General features: G+C 51.1%; 1 protein-coding gene across 2 annotated transcripts; it reads left to right on the top strand.

Moving 5' to 3' along the window:
* The first annotated feature begins 2,912 nt into the window (after window positions 1-2,912).
* TMEM222 (transmembrane protein 222) lies at window positions 2,913-14,796 on the top strand. Of its 2 annotated transcripts, XR_006584086.1 has the most exons (7): window positions 2,913-3,154; window positions 9,025-9,109; window positions 10,343-10,374; window positions 12,257-12,353; window positions 12,438-12,568; window positions 13,705-13,878; window positions 14,016-14,796. XR_006584086.1 is itself a non-coding variant. In XM_003989701.6 (6 exons), the coding sequence occupies exons 1-6, from the start codon at window positions 2,961-2,963 to the stop codon at window positions 13,790-13,792; spliced, it is 627 nt and encodes a 208-aa protein (XP_003989750.1). In that variant the 5' UTR covers window positions 2,913-2,960; the 3' UTR covers window positions 13,793-14,796. The 2 variants fall into 2 exon arrangements, 1 of the variants encoding a protein (XP_003989750.1); XM_003989701.6 differs by having other exon boundaries at window positions 13,705-14,796.
* The last annotated feature ends 1,557 nt before the right edge of the window (window positions 14,797-16,353 follow it).

Genomic DNA, 16,353 nt, shown 5'->3' on the forward strand with positions numbered 1-16,353 from the left:
GAATGTGCCCTGAGTTCACTCTTCAAGCAGCATCTTGCCCTCGAAGATTTCCCAGCTTGGCAGTTCCAGCTCTACTATCCTTCCCTCCCCCAGCCAGCCCTGTAAGTGGATCCAGATGGTCATTCCTATTTTAGGTCGGTGTGTGTGTTGAGGGGAGGGGCAGCTGTGAGCCCTGTCAATCCTTTCCTGAGCTGTCTGTTAGAGGAGCTTCTTCCAGGACCCTGCTGTGATCCTCTGAGCCTGGAAGGAAGTGTTGGTCTTTGATGGAGATTTCCCATCTGTCTGTGGGTGATAGAGGTGGCAGCAGCAAGGGAGGCAAGTCACAGGCCAGGGAGGCTTTTTTATTGGGTGAGAACACCCAAGTGATGTGTGCATGTGAGAGGGGGCCTTGTGGACAGGCTGAGGGGTTGGGGGAGAAACCTGGGAGAGACGTCCCAAAGGAGTCATAGGAGCTGGCTTCTTCCTCCAGGTACCTGGCCCTCTTCATGACTCTGCTTCTGTAGCTGCCTAGGCTAAGGAGCTAAGGACCTCTGATCAGACACTACTCCTAACTACATGCCCAGCAGCCTCCATGGTCCTCTTTAAGAAGCTTGGGACACCAAAAAGTAGCAGGTGATAAGCTAGGCTCCTGCCCTGGGACTGTCTGTAGCCAGCCTATGATACCAAGCTTGTGTGTGCCATTCATTCATTTTTTGCAAATGTTTATTAAGCAAATGCTATGTGCTAGACACTCCTAGGCACTAGGTTTACAGAAGTAAACAAGACAAATATAGTCTCTGCCCTCAAAGACTTTCCAGCCTAGTGGGGGAATCCAGCAACACATAGCTACAAATGTACTATAAAGGAAAAGAACAGGGTATTCCAAGGGAGATTAACAGGGACTTTCTGATTTAGGGAAGGACTCTCCAAGAAAGCCACATTTAATCTGAGACTTGAAGGATAAATAGAAGTTAGCCAGTTTAAGGAGGTGAGGAACATTCAGCAGACGAATGTGTGCCAAGTCCTTGGGGGCATGAAAGTGTGTGGCACATGAGAGAAACTGAAAAAAAGGCCAGGGTGGCTGCAGTGTAGTGAACAAGTAAGACAAAGGGCATGACGTGGGGCCTCGTAAGCCACGGGAAGAGATTTGTGTTTTAGCCTAAGTGCAATGAGAAGCCACTGAAGGTTGTCAGCGTAAATGTGGTACTTGTGTTAGTGCTATCAAATTTGTGGCAGACCCTGAGAAAGACTTCTTTGATTGTTTATTCCTCCATATGTACAATAAATGATTAAAGGGCACCCACCATCACTGACGGAGGAATGTATAAGGCAAAGACCTTCCTCGGAGCTTGTAATCCAGAAGAGATTAGCTATAATGACTGAATCAAGAAGTAGTGTAACTTACTCATTCAACAAACATATACTGCACACTGAATCTATTCCAAACTCTGTGCTAGATGCTGGTTGCTGTTCTTCAAGGATCACACACTACACGTGGATCATGGGAGAAGCACAAACCCACTCAAAATGTTTTTACTAGGTTAGAATCATCATCAGCTGTGATCTCTGTAAGGCCTTTTTTTGTTAATTTATTTTTTAAATGTGTGTTTATTTATTTAAAAAGTGCAAGTGAGGGAGGGGCAGACGGAGGGAAAGGGGATCCCAAGCAGGCTCCAGGAGGCTCAATATCACAAATCGCGAGATCATGACCTGAGGGGAAACCAAGTCTGATATTTAACCGACTGAGCCACCCAGGCGCCCCTGTAAGGCCTTTATAAAACACCCATTCAATCATTAAATCAATAAACATCTAGTGGACATCTGTACTAGAAACTATATTAGCTCATTGAAATCAGGACCTTAGAGTTCCATGAGACATAACCCCCAAAATGTATTAAGATATTAGCTGTTAGAAACAGGAAGGATAGCAGGCTTTTCATAGATCAGCATTGGGGGGCGGGGGGGTAATTCAATGGAAGAAAAATACATTCCCAAAAAGGCATAGCTCCCACTTTTCTGATTTTGTCCCTACTTCCCTCTAGCATGATTTTTAGCTGCTGCCTTTCTTCTTGACCCTACATTTCCCCTTCCCATCCCAGCAGATCCCATTTTCTTCGGCTATCTTGGCATCTTTTAAAAGCCCAATGTATCCATGATTTAAGCCTATCTTCTTTATATTGGTGTGTGATCTCAGACAATTGGTTAACTTCCCTAAGCCTCAGTTTTCCATTTGCACAATGAAGGGATCGGATCAAATCTAAGGTTTGTGATTTGTTCCAGCCAAGGTGATATTCACACTCCTGCACACTGCGCTCTGCAAAGCCTTTTTCTTTCTTTGCACGGCTGCACGCATCCCTGCACCCCCACCCCCGTGCCACCTGGCAAACATCAAGACAGCTCAAATATCTCCCGGCAAGTCTCCCCTGCTTATACACACACCACGCACAGCGTTTTAGTCTGTCCTTCCTCTACCCTACCACTGCCTCGTCAGAGACCACAATGAAAAGGACATGGGAGATAGACTTGAGTTTGAGTCGTGGCCACTCACCTCACCTGATGAGCCTCAGTTTCTCACTTGTAACCTGAGGGAAATAACCCAAATTCGCATGTTTGACCAGTTTATGGGGATTAAAAGCAAAACATTGTATGTCAAGTGCTTGGCACCTAGGAAGTGTTCAATAAATAGTGACTATATCACACCTCCTGGGAGGCCTCAGCGTACTGAATTATGAATTCCTTGTTCAGTCTCTCGCGCTAGACTCCGCGCTGCCTGAGGGCATCCCTTCCGCAGCCGTGCAGTGTAGGCGCAAACACTCCGGGCTGACGGGCGCCGAGACCGGGAGTCAGGCAGGCCCGGCCCGGAGGCATACGGTTCCAATTCCCCGGGGGAAGGCGAAGCCAGCGGACCTCACCTGCCGGAAGTGACGCCACGGGGCGAGCGGCGCCGGAGCAGGGGCCTGCCGGAGCGGGGCGCGCGCAGCATGGCGGAAGCGGAAGGGAGTTCGCCGCTCCTGTTGCCGCCGCCGCCACCCCCGCCCGGGATGGCGGAAGTGGAGGTGCCGACGGCGGCCGAGACGGACAAGAAGCAGTTCAGCGGCTCGGGCAGCAGCGCCATGGACGTGGACCGGAGCCGCTTCCCCTACTGCGTGGTGTGGACGCCCATCCCGGTGCTCACGTGAGTCTCCCCCCGGCGGCCACCCGGGGACGCGGAGTGTCGGGCGGCCCCAGGCCAGCCTCCGGTTCCGACGCCCTGCAAGCCCTTCTCTAGGGTCCGGCCCGCACTCCTCGCCCCCTGCGCGGAGCCAGTTTCTGCTGACGAATGGGACACGCTCCTCGCCCTCGTTACACCTGGTCTAGTCAGGGAGAGAGGCAATTGTAGACTGGCGGGAAAGGTTCCGTGGCTGGGAAGCTCAGGACCTGTGGGCGTGCAGAAGAGGGGCCCCTTACCTGGTCTGAGGAGACATCTCCATTCATTCACTGCTTTGTTCATTCATTGAGCAAATGCTTGCTGATCACTTCCTGTACGCAAGAAGACGGAGTCCCGAGGCGAGAGTGGGAGTGTGGCTGGGACCACACCGCTTCTTGGGATGTCAACATTGAAAAGGCCCCCAGAGATCTGGGAGTCCAACCCTTTGTCTCAAAGATGATGAGCCTGGAGATCACATACCAGTTCGGTTCTAAGGCGAGTTTAGGTCCCAGAGTGTCTGCCTCTCAAAGCAGTGTTCCTTCTGTGGCCTCGTTTTTTGTCAGGAGAGAGAGCAGGTGCTCCTCTAGTTCTGCCGCCTGTTTTAGTGGGGAGCTTCTGGGTTGGGGGGGAGCTGGCTTGCTGTCCTATTTCAGCCTTGACAACTGATGAAAACCACACAAAACCTCACAGTTTCTCTGAATTTCACAGTCACTTTCTAAGGTGGGAATTTCTCTGATGAAGAAGCTGGGCTTCCTCTGCACCATTAAAGGTCTGGATCAGGTTCACATGCCAGTAAGCAAGGGCATCCCAAACTCAATCTTCTGACTCCACAACATGCTCTCTTTTGACTACTTCCCCTCACCTGATGAGAGAAATTTGTTCCCTCCATCATAAAGAGCCAAGTGGTGGTGTGGAGAAGGGATGGTTTTTTGGCTTTATATGTTGCTGATCCAAAAATGACTTTAATTTCTGTATCACGTTAAAATGCTTCACTTGCTTTGTGTTTTCAACTGTTTATGCATTTGTTTAAAGCATCCAAGTCTGAATCCTTTAAAAATAAAAATTTTAAGAAAGAGTGTTCATTTATTCATTGAGTGTGCTTGTAACACATTTGCTCAGTGACCCCTTTGTGCCTAGAGTAGTTCTGAGTGATAAAGATTTGAAGAGACAAAGCAGATATGGTGCTTGCTGTCATAGAGTTTAAATCATGGTGGAAGGAGATAGACAGTAAACAATAAGCTAATAAGAGAACTTCTGATAATAATTAGTGCTATGAAGAAAATAAAATGGCAACATGAGAATAACTGGAAGAGATAGGGAATATATTGGTTTTGCTAAAAACCTGTCTTGGTTTTGTTTGTTGTTTTTTAATTTGTGTGTGTGTGTGTGTGTGTGTGTGTGTGTGTGTGTGTGTTTATTTTTGAGAGAGAGACAGAGTGCGAGCAGGGGAAGGGGCAGAGAGAGAGGGAGACAGAATCTGGAGCAGGTTCCAGGCTGAGCTGTCAGCACGGAGCCTGATGTGGGGCTTGAACCCATGAACTGCGAGATCATGACCTGAGCCAAAGTCAAATGCTCAACCAACTGAGCCACCCAGGCGTCCCCTGAAACCCATCTTGTTTTCTTAAGATCTCTTTGGCTTTTCTCGGTTCTCAGAAACACATTCGTAGAGTCCTCCGCTCTTCAGAGAACTGATAGCAACATAAGGTGGAGACACCATGATCCCCAGTCATCTCGGCTAGAAGCAGCTCACACCCCCTTTTTATTCACATCTATATGCATGCGTTCATAAGATAAATAAGCCATAGTTTCCCTGTTAAACCTCCAGCAGGAGGGGGAGAGAGAGATGACCTAACCATTGTAGTGCATTGTGATGATTGCTGACCTAGAGTGCAGAGCTAGGAATAGATGTGGCACAAGGAACCGTCATGTGTCTTTGGAAGGGGGATCAGAAAGGAGGCAACTGAATCCAAAGATTTGCCCACCCCCTCAGAGATGTTGACAATTCTGCATGAAAAGCCAGATGATAGCTGCTGCTACTAATAAAAGCAGCTAAGATTGGATACGAACTCTGTTCTCGGCTCTATTCTAAACATTTTATATTCATTATCTTGTTCAGTCCTTACATCAACCTAATGAAAATAGATACTGTCATCCCCGTTTTATAGATGAGGAAATAAAGGCTTAGAAGCTAGTATGGGGCTTTTTCCACTGAGACAGTCTACCTTACCAGGTAGAACCCTCTAAGGGTCAATACCTGATTCATCCTTCCCTCCCTCCCTCCCTCCTTCCTTCCTTCCTTCCTTCCTTCCTTCCTTCCTTCCTTCCTTCCTTCCTTCCTTCCTTCCTTCCTTCCATGAATAGTATTGAGGGTCTATTATGTACTAGGTCTAAGACAGTAGTCCATAAAGCCACCTTGGAGCTTGCCTTCATGGAGCTTCCAGACAGACAACTACTTGGAGAGTTGTTGTCTCCAGCCTCTACTCTGATTTGTGACACAGCTGTGGTATGTGGGGTACTGGTCAAACCAGATGAAAGGAATTGGACGAAAGAATTAGGCGGGTGAGATCAGGGTCTGAGAAGCCAGAGGAGCTACTTTCCCGTAATTCTCAGTGTCCATCCTGTGGCCACTGTGGCTGTTCAGCAACTTACTCTATGCCAGTCTGGCCAATTAGATAGCAAGTGTTTATCATAAACACCTCATGGTAACAACATTGAGCAACTACCAAATGCAAGGAAGTGTGTCAAGCACTTTGCAAACATAGCCTACTTAATCCTCACAACAATTGCCCCACGTTGAGGTAATTATTCCTCTCCACCCCTCACTGACAAAGTTGGGAATGAGTAACTTGCCCAAAACAAAGACGCAACCCAGCTCTGCCGTCAGAGCCTGACTCCACTCTTAAATGCAGGACATTGATTTATTCATCATTTATCAGTCAATGAATTCATAGCTCCAGCTGCGTGCCAGGCACTGCTCTGGGGACCATAGTAAATAAGAAAATCCCTGCTCTCTTGGAGCTTCTATACACGGGAGAGACAGACAGTAACCACGTAAGTAAACGATGATTTCGGGTAGCAGCAGATACTGTGAAGAAATTAAAGCAGAGGCATGAGATCTGGGGTGGTATATGGCTGTTCTAGAAGGCCTGGCCAAGGAAGCCCTCCCAAGTTGATAGTTAAGCTGAGGCCTAAATGATGAGAGGCAGCCAGCTGTGTGAAGATCTAGGGGAAGAGTGTTCCAGATGGAGGCAAATGCAAAAAGAGCATTGAGGTGGGAGGATTTGGTGTGTTTGAGGAACCAGAAGCAGACAGCAGCTAGAAAGAGGAGTGAGGTTATTTCAAGGGATAGGCAGGGCCAAACTGTCAGAAGGAGTCTTAAGTGCATGTTAAGTGTCATAGGAAGCCATGAACGGGTGTTAAGCAAGGGAATGATGGAACCTGAATTATGTTCTCAAAAGACCACTCTGGCCGCACCACCCTTTCAGATGCCTGGGCTGCAGACCTAGGAAGACCTCTGTCTCATCAGTCATAAAACCGCCCAGTGTGCCTTTTAAGGACCTTTTGAATCCATTTTTCTCACCACCCTACCAGCAATACTCTAGTTAGCCTCTCATCTCTGGCCAATATTCCAGAATAGCCTCTGAACTGGCCACGCTTCTTCCCTCCACTCTCGTCCCCTCACGTTCTCCAGACACGTGCAGCACTTTGCTGCTTTGGAGTTTTGCTTTCATCTGCCTGTTGACATCCTGTCGTTTCACAGGCCATGGTTAAAAGTGACGTGCTCCGTGAAGGTCTTTGCTAACTGCCCCAGCCCCTAATAATCGCTTCCCTCCAGGTTCGGCCTCCACCTCCCTAGCAAGGTGCAGCTTTGAACCCAGCACTTGGCCACTGGCCCTGTAACGAGTCCTTTGTTTTGTCCCCTGTGAGTCCTTAAACTGAATCGGTTGGTCCAGCACCTAGGTAGAGCCCGGAATACCATGGTTCTCACACTACAGACAGCTTAGGGGTTCCTGTATGTTTTGCATATTGGGGTCCAACTGAAATTTGGTTTTTAAAAAATTTGAACTTTAAAAGTTCCTGGAATATACCATGCTTTTATCCGTATCTTTTATCGTTCCACTTACTGTTATTTTCCTTAGAGCAGCCTTCCCTAAAACCTTACCCACCAATCCCCGCCCCAAACCTGCACACAGATTGGTTTAAATGCCCTCCACTTTTTTTAAGCTTTTTTACTGAGATATACACCATAAAGGGGACAAATCTTAAGTACGTGGCTCAATGATTTATACATGTACTTTTTTTTTTAAGTTTATTTATTTATTTATTTATTTAGAGAGAGAGAGAGAGAGTGAGTGTGTGTGTGTGTGTGTGTGTGTGTGTGAGCAGAGGAGGGGCAGAAAGATAATCCCAAACAGGCTCCACACTGTCAGCGCAGAGCCTGACACAGGGCTCAAACTCACAAACTGCTAGATCATGACCTGAGCCGAAACCAAAAATTGGACACCCAACTACCTGAGCCACTCAAGTGCCTCTTATACATGTACTTTTATGTAAGGTTTCTTTCACTGCCTAATGTCTTTGAGAATATGTGTTGTGTGTAAAAGTTTGTTCTTTTTTCATTGTTACATACTGTTTCATTTTATGACTATACTCTAATTTACTTACTCCTTTTAGTATTGTTAGACATTGGATTACTTCTAGGTTTTTTTTTGGTAATCAACTTTATTGGGGTGCCTGGGTGGGTTAGTCGGCTAAGCATCTCACTTTGGCTTGGGTCATGATTTCACGGTTCGTGGGTTCGAGCCCCTCATCAGGCTCTCTGCTGTCAGCAGAGTGCCTGCTTCAGACCCTCTGTCCCCCTCTGTCTCTGCCCCTGCCCCACTTGAGCTCTGTCTCTCTCAGAATAAATAAATAAACTTAAAAAAAACAACTTTATTGGGGGAGGTATGGAGAGAGGCTGGTTAAACAGGTGATGGGGACTAAGGAGGGCACTTGTGATGAGCACTGGATGTTGTATGTAAGTGATGAATCACTGAATCTCACTCCTGAAACTAACATTGCACTATATGTTAACTAGCTGGAATTTAAATAAAAACTGGGGGGAGGGATCCATTTTATTGGGGTATAATGTATATACAATAAACTGCACACATTCTAAGTGTGCAGTTCAGTGACTTTTGACAAATGTTTCCAGCTATTTTGAATGAAGGTGCCATGAATGTTCATGCACACGGCATTGGTGGACATAAGGATTTGTTTCTGTTGGGTGTATGCTCTCAAGTGGGATTATTGAGGGGCACCTGGGTGGCTCAGTTGGTGAAGCATCCGACTTCGGCTCGGGTCATGATCTCATGGTTCGTGAGTTCAAGCCCCACATCGGGCTCTGTGCTGACAGCTCAGAGCCTGGAGCCTGTTTCACATTGTGTCTCCCTCTCTCTCTGCCCCTCCCCCACTCATGCTCTATCACTCTCTGTCTCTCAAAACAGGAGTAAATGTTAAAAAAATTTTTTTTGAAGTGGGATTGCTGAGGCATATAGCCTAATTGCCAGTTTTTGAAGGCAGTAAAAACGCCCTCCAGCAACGGAGAAGAGCTCCGGTCACCCCCCACCCTCACCACACTCCACGTGATTGTCCTTTGGGTTCAGCCATTCCGTGGCATGCAGTGGCGTTCCATTGTTCTGTTCATTTGTACTTGCCCCTCTTTTCTTGCTTCCCCAGTCCCCCCGGCCACCCTAATTGGCACTCACTGTATAAAATTATATTCACATATTCTCACACCGGATGGAGTGTCCCCAGTGTCTGTCTGACCAGCTGGAAAACCCCCTAAGCCCTGTACCTTCCCTGTCCTTTTTTCACAGGTGGTTTTTCCCCATCATCGGCCACATGGGCATCTGCACATCCACAGGAGTCATTCGGGACTTTGCAGGCCCCTACTTCGTCTCGGTGAGTTCCCACTCTGCCCACCTCTGGTGGGCTCCAAGCCTTAAGCAGAAGGCTGGCCTGTCTTGTCTGAAGCAGCCTTCCAGTCTCCCCGAGGCCCAGGAGAATGCAGGCCCCATACAGTCCTGGCCCTGGCCCTCTGCTCTTCACCAGTGTTTGACCCCTTTCCCCCTTCTCTTGCCTCCAGGACAGGCCAGGAGGGCACTGTGGCCAGAAGGATTCTTAACTAACTGACCCAGTCCTTTGCCCACCCCTGGGGTTCCGAGACATGGGTAGGGGTTAGAGGCAAGAGTGGAGAGTCAGATCATCCAGGAAGCACATCTCTGGACCTTCAGAAGGTGGGAGTCACAAGGTGGGGGCACAGGGGAGGCTGACATGGTTCCCCTGGTGTGGCCACGGAGAAGAGGAGGTGGGGCTTGTAGAGTGAACCCACTGTGTTCTTAGGTCTGTTTCCTGGGGATGTGCCCAACATGGGTACGGTGGGCTTCCTCCAGATGAGTGGGCAGCATCCTGCCTGTTGGCAGGTGGCAGCTTCATCTCCGTTATGGGCTGGGATGAAGAGATGTGGTGGTACCAAGATGTTTATATTAATAGTTGTCGTGATCATCTTAACATGACATAGGTCTTTTACTCGTATATTTTTATAGCAATTCATCTTTGACCAGCTCTGTCAGCTGGTCTTCCTGATTCTGAACCCAGCATCTGTCCCCGCATAACTCCCGTACCCAGATCTTATGCGGCAGGTCCAGGACTTGAGTGAAACATGTCCCTCCTAGGAAGCCTCTCGGGCCCCCTCCCCAACCCCTAGTCGTGCTCTGAATGCAGTCAGGCTGCCACTGCGTGGGCCACCACCGTTGGGTCAGGAACGCAGAGGGTGTTGTCATTTTTACCACCGAGGGGACTGCCTCCCTGTGATCAGTCAGAGGTTGACTGGAGAACTTGGAGCAAATGAGGGCCAGAGAAGCTGAGAAAATTGCCTGGGAGCCGCACAGAGGGGCAGTTGTGGCGGCCCCTCCAAGTCTCGGGTTTCTGTGCACTCCTGCCGCAGCGCTGTCTTCTCACAGAGAAACTGCTGCTGGCACCTCAGCTGCTGTGGCAGCCCCAGAGCAGAGCCCAGCCCCACTTCTGCCCGCCTGTCATACCCCCTCTTAGTCCCTGCACTTCCACCGCTGACCAGGTCTGTCTGCCAGGCTAGATGCGCGTTCTCCACTGACTTCTGCACTTCTCCCTCAACAGGAAGACAACATGGCCTTTGGGAAGCCTGCCAAGTAAGTGAAGAGCACCCGTGTGACTAGCCCTAGGGCCAGGCTCCTGCACGAAGCAGCAGGGCAGGCCTTCTGAGACACAGCAGGAGCCAGCCCCCTGAGGAGGGGGCGAGGGGAAGGGTGGCCAGGCCCCACCAGAGCATACAGCCTGTGCCAAGCGTCTTCCTGCACCAGTCGCTGGCCGGGTCCTTTACCTACACTCCGCCTACACTCTGAGACTTTGTCTCAGCTCTGCTAGGTCATATTCAGCTCCACTGGAAGGATGAGGAAAGACAAAGGTCTAGTCAAGATTGCACAGGAAGTAACAGAGCTGAGACTCACATGCAGGTGTCTCATTCCAAAATCTAGATTCTTCTGCCCCTCAGGAGTGAACAAGCCATTTAAGGTGTAAGGAGGCACTGTTTGGAATTCTGGTTAGAGAAAATAAAAGTAGTCAGGTCCTCTAGGAGCTATTGCTATACTTTGCTTGGGATTTTTGGTCTCTTTTCTTTTCTTTTCTTTTCTTTTCTTTTTCTTTTTCTTTTTCTTTTTCTTTTTCTTTTTCTTTTCTTTTCTTTTTCTTTTCTTTTTCTTTTCTTTTCTTTTCTTTTCCTTTTCTTTTCTTTTTTTCTTTTCTTTTTCTTTTCTTTTCTTTTTCTTTTCTTTTTCTTTTCTTTTCTTTTCTTTTCCTTTTCTTTTCTTTTTTTCTTTTCTTTTTCTTTTCTTTTCTTTTCTTTTCTTTTCTTTTCTTTTCTTTTCTTTTCTTTTCTTTTCTTTTCTTTTCTTTTCTAAGTAATCTCTACACCTAATTTGGGGCTTGAATGTACAACCCCCAAGATCAAGAGTCACATGCTGCACCAACTGAGCCAGCCAGGCGCCCCTTTATTTTCTCTGTCTTGGGGGCCCACCTCAGCTATGGGCCTAGTGACAGTGCCTCAGTCAGTATGCTCAGAACAGCCCCTATGGTCTGAGGCTGCCCCCACTTGGTCAGGTCCCAGGGAGGAATTGGTATCCCACACAGCAGAGGCAGCCTGAAAGTGGCTCCCTGACCCCTGCTTACTTCCTCAGGCAGGTGGAAATGTTGGCCAGGGACCTCTGGGCTGTATGTCTGCTGCAAGGCTGCTTTTCGAGGTCAATTTTCAGGGTACCCGTTCCCAGACAGGAGCCTCCGAGCAGCCCCAGTCCATGTCCTGCCTCTAGGCTCCTCCACCAAGCCATTCCCCACACAACCGCCAGAGGGCACCCTGCCCTCCCAGCACTTCCTGACTTGAGACCCTCTGGGCACTCCCTTGCTTGGAACAGCCGGTCTCAGCTTGAGGTCTGTGAGCTTTCAGCTCCATGGGCTCTTCTCCCCCTCATCCCCATCGGGCATTTGGGGGAGGGAGGGACTAGGAGAATGCTGCTTGCGAATAAACTCAAGGTGACATTCACATCCCCCACGACATGGCCCCACCTGCATCTCCCAACTCACCTTCCAACGTCCCATCGCTCTGTTTCTCCCTGTGAGTCCCCCAGCAGTGCCCAGCCACTTAATTCCTGGTGCACCCCGCACAGTCTTGTGCCTCTCCCTCTGTTCAAGCTCCTTCCTCTGGCCAGCGTGCCCATTTCCTCTTTTGTGCGTGGCTAACCCCTCTTCCTTCAAACTAGACTCAGATGTCACCCCAGAAGCCTCTCATACCCCCCACATCAGCTAGTCTGTATCTTCCCCAGGATCCACATGGCACTGGGCATGTCACACTGGGTTACAGTTGTCCACCGTTTGGCTCTTTCCCTGGACTCGCCTCACCCCTACAGCCTCAGCACCCAGCTCAGGGCCCTGCACGGAGCAGGCGTCAGGGAACATCTGTGAAGCTGAGTGACCGTAAAAGAGGTGAGCCAGTGCCCAGAACTCCCTCTCTCTTCCCAGGTACTGGAAGTTGGACCCCGCTCAGGTCTACGCTAGTGGGCCCAACGCATGGGACACCGCCGTGCACGACGCCTCTGAGGAGTACAAGCACCGCATGGTAGGTGAGCTGCTCCTCAGAGCGGGAGCCAGGGTGGCAAGGCCCCCACAGCCCAGCCTGACCCAGCCCTTCCTGCGTCTCTAGCACAGTCTCTGCTGTGACAACTGCCACTCACATGTGGCGTTGGCCTTGAACCTGATGCGCTATAACAACAGCACCAACTGGAATATGGTGACGCTCTGCTTCTTCTGCCTGCTCTATGGGAAGTACGTCAGGTGAGCTGTCCACCTACCGCTCACCCCTGGGGCTGCTCTCTCCCGAGGATCCCAGCAGGGCCATTGTGGAGTCCTGTAGCCAACAGGGACAAAGCAGATGCTGGTTGGAGCCATGAAATCTCTAGAGCGACTAGCTGAGTTCCTGGTGGAGAGGAAGGTGACTCTGCTGAAGTTCACCTCCACCTGGGTCCCACCCGTGACATCTCAGCCACCTGCCTTGGCCTCTCTAAGCTGTAACCCCCCTTGATAAAATGGAGATCATGATTCTGGCTCCTGGGAGAGGCTGTGAGTCCACAGAGCCTGCTCAGGTCAGGTGAACAGGTAGACCCTCAAAGGAGGGTGTGGTAACTGCCCCAAGGATCCCTTCCCCCCATCCCTCAGCAGAGGCAGGGTTCTGGGCAGGTGGGCCTCAGTGGTGGCCTGGGAGGACCTTTGAAGCCAGAGCCTGACAACCTGTAAGGTCAAAGGCAGTTTTCCAATTAACAGGTAAAGGGAGCTCAGAGAGGTTGAGCGACTCACCCACTTGGGAGGCAGCACTCACCTGGGCTCACCTGGCCACCTCTCTGAGCTTTCCTGTAGTTGCACTCATCATTAAGAGCGTCTAAAAAGGAGACACTTAGGGGTCTTTTTTTGTTTTTTTAAAGTCCAAAAGTCTTTTAGAGGCTCCTTGAGACCATAATTGTGGTCACACAGAGACTGAGGCAGAGCCCTGACTCCCAATCCCTCAGCTCCAGCCACAACATTATGCTAACTCTTGCCAATCCCTCCCCTCCCAGTGGGCCTCGTTCTGAGGGCTGTGGGCAGAGGGCAGCCTGGCTTCCACGCTGAGACTGAAGGCCTCCCTAGAGAGGGGTGATTGTGGATGGAGCAGTGAGGCCCAGAGATGGCAGACACGCCTGCCCAGTGAGGTGTCAGATGCCCACCAGGAACCTGGAACAGCCCCTGCATAGGACTGTGATTGGTGGTCCTGTGTAGTCAGTGCCGAGCTGGGGTGGCCCCATTCCCTTACCTGACCAAATTTGGGGGTTAAGTCGTGGTTCCAGGAGCTTCCTTAGCGGGAGCAGCCCCGGACAGGGCTCTGTGAAGTGCTCCCACTCATCGGGCCCTTCCCATCCTGACTCCCCTCTCTCCGTCAGTGTCGGGGCCTTCGTGAAGACCTGGCTGCCCTTCGTCCTCCTCCTGGGCATCATCCTAACTGTCAGCCTCGTCTTTAACCTTCGGTGATGGCTGCCTCATGGCCTGAACCCACCACACTCCTGAGGAGGCAGTCGCCACCCCTTTTGGTTCCAGATTCTTTCTCACCCCAAAAGGCAGGGATGGGTTTGCTGGTTTTGACCCAGGGGTCTGGGCTGGATGGGATGGAATAAGGGCTGAAGATGAGCATGGGGCGGGGGTGTTTGTTGTGTCTCACTGGTCACTAAGAAGCTCCCTGTCCCCTCCTTCCCAGGCTTGTGACCCCCGCCCTTGAGGCACCCTCTTTGTTCATCTGTTGGAAAAGCCTTAGCTTCCCTCTGTAGCGTTGCTCCTGCCACTGCCTGCGGGGCTCCCTCTGCCTCAGCCCAGTGCCCGGTGGGGAGGGGAGCACATTTGGACCACCGGACAAGGCAGCACAAGGGGCCAGAGCTGGATTTGGAGCACATCTGCCTGCCAGGGCTCTGGTCCCAGGGTGGGTGGAGGACACCGAGAAACCTTCATAAGCTAAGCTGCTCTGGGACCTTGACTACTAGCCTCTAGAACGGTCTAGTAGGGCTGGATGGGCCCCCAATCAGTGTCTGCCAGAAGCTGCACCAGGGGCAGGTTGTGCCCTGTCTCCTGGTGTCCTCCAGCCCCTGCAGCCCCTGCTTCCTACTCTCCCTGGGCTTCCCGGCACTTGAGCCCATCTCCCCCTGCAGTTTGGGGCCTGGGCTCCCCCAGCCTTCCTGGACAGGTAGCGTGATGCTGACATGTCCAGAGCGACCCCCTGTAGCCCAGAGCAATGTAAACAGAACTGGGCTCCAGCCCCAGGTATGGGCCTCGCATCGGTGAGGGCACCCCGTGCATCCGGGATGTGGGGAGCCGTCAGAGCAGCCAGTGCCATCAGGGAGCGGGAGGGGAGCCGTGTCCTCCCACCTGCCATAGCTCCCCTTATCTTCAAGCTGTAGAAGGGGCACGTGCTGCCCCTCACTCCCGCTCCATGGATTCCTTGTGCGGGGCTCCCTGGGCAGGGCAATAAAGAGTTTGACTCCAGACTCCAAGGTGTCTTGTCCTTGTTTTCTGCCTTCAGCGGTCTCTTGCCCCTTCAGCTCCTTTCTCCCTGCTGTCCTGCCCCCTGGAGAGCGGTCTGGTTGGCAGGGCCGTGGTGGAGTCCTCGTCCAGTGCTTACCTCATGCAGAGCTGGCAGGCATGTCCGCCTCCCTCCGGTACCCCCGGCCCTTGCCCGGGGCTGTGGGAGCTCCGCACCCTCCCGTGTCCACCATCCGTGGGCTTTCTCCTCCATGCAGATGAGTACTGATTGGCAGGTGGGGCTGTGCAGACCAGCGCCCTGGGCAACCAGGGGTACACAGTTTGGGAATCACCCCAGCCCTGGCCCCTACCTTAGCCATCGGTCATGTCGCCGAGTTCCTCGTGCTGACCCCCAGCGATCAGCTCACCGCCCCGCCCCATGGCACCCCACTTCTCAGGGCCCTCCAGGACCCTCCTCTCCAGCACGACGGCAGCATTTCTGTTGCTTTGCTTTCCTCCTGTTGAAGTTACGGCCCTCCTTGCCAAGGCTTGGCTTAAAAGCCACTTCCTTAGTGACGTCTTTCCTAACTTGCTCTATGGCATCTATCATTTTAGTTGAACTAGCCGAGGATTTGGTCTCTGAATCCTGAGGGCCCTTTGTGTTCATCTTGAGGATGATCTTGAGGGCAGCTCTAGCTGCTGGCCCTCAGGGCCCTGGAAGCCTCTGTCAACTCATCCCTGACCCTGCAGGGCTGGGGTTTCTCCAGGGCAAGACAGAGCCACTCCCTCCCCACTTGAGAGCAGTTGCATTTTCAAGACTCCGTTTTGCATGTTGGGATCCATCTGAGAGTTGGGGGTGGGGGGGAGTTCCTGTACAGAGGACAACCACAGCAAAACAGAAAAAAGTTGTAAGGCCTGCTCCAGCCCAGCAGAACTTTAAATTAGCCTTGGGAAAACAGGATATAAAGGGGCCATAAAAATCACCGATAGTTATTGAGTGCTTACTGTGCTCTAGGCCTTGGAATAAAGTATCATTTATCCTCACCACAGCCCAGTGAGGTCAGTGCTATGGTCCCCATTTTACAGATGAAGAAATAAGCACAGAGAGGTAAAGTGATTTGCTCAAGGGCACAGAGGTAGGAAGAGTGGAACCGTGTTCAAGCTCAGTAGCCTGGTTCCAGAGCCACCCCACAAGATGTCCTGGCTGGAGCACAAGGGGTAAAGTGGGGAGGGGCTGTTCTCCAAAGGGCTGGGTACTATGATCAAAAAGGAGAATGGAGTAAAGGGACACTCCTTTCAGCGGTCCCCTGAGATGGCTGCTGTCATTGCCCTTGTTTTATAAAGGCAGAGAGTGAGGCTTAAAGAGATTGTCGTTGATTCAAGTCCACTGGGGACCATGTGGCAGAGCCAGAAGTTTAAGCCAGACCCACTGGCCTCCAGGCCCCTGCCTCTTCACGGTGAGAGTTGCCCAGTCGAAGTGCAGAGCGCAGCATGGAGGCAAGGAGCCCTGGAGGGACAGCGGCGGCAAGTGGGGAGACCACTCCTGCAGCTGGGGACCAGGGCGTGCCAGCAGACCGGGGTGT

The sequence above is a fragment of the Felis catus genome, chromosome C1 (genome assembly GCF_018350175.1).
Source record: "Felis catus isolate Fca126 chromosome C1, F.catus_Fca126_mat1.0, whole genome shotgun sequence".
NCBI lineage: Eukaryota > Metazoa > Chordata > Mammalia > Carnivora > Felidae > Felis > Felis catus.

Coding starts and splice junctions, on each gene's coding strand:
- TMEM222 (XM_003989701.6), top strand. CDS start 2,961: ATGGCGGAAGCGGAAGGGAGTTCGCCGCTCCTGTTGCCGCCGCCGCCA. Junction 9,110..10,342: donor CAGGCCCCTACTTCGTCTCG/GTGAGTTCCCAC, acceptor CTCCCTCAACAG/GAAGACAACATGGCCTTTGG. Junction 10,375..12,256: donor GCCTTTGGGAAGCCTGCCAA/GTAAGTGAAGAG, acceptor CTCTCTTCCCAG/GTACTGGAAGTTGGACCCCG.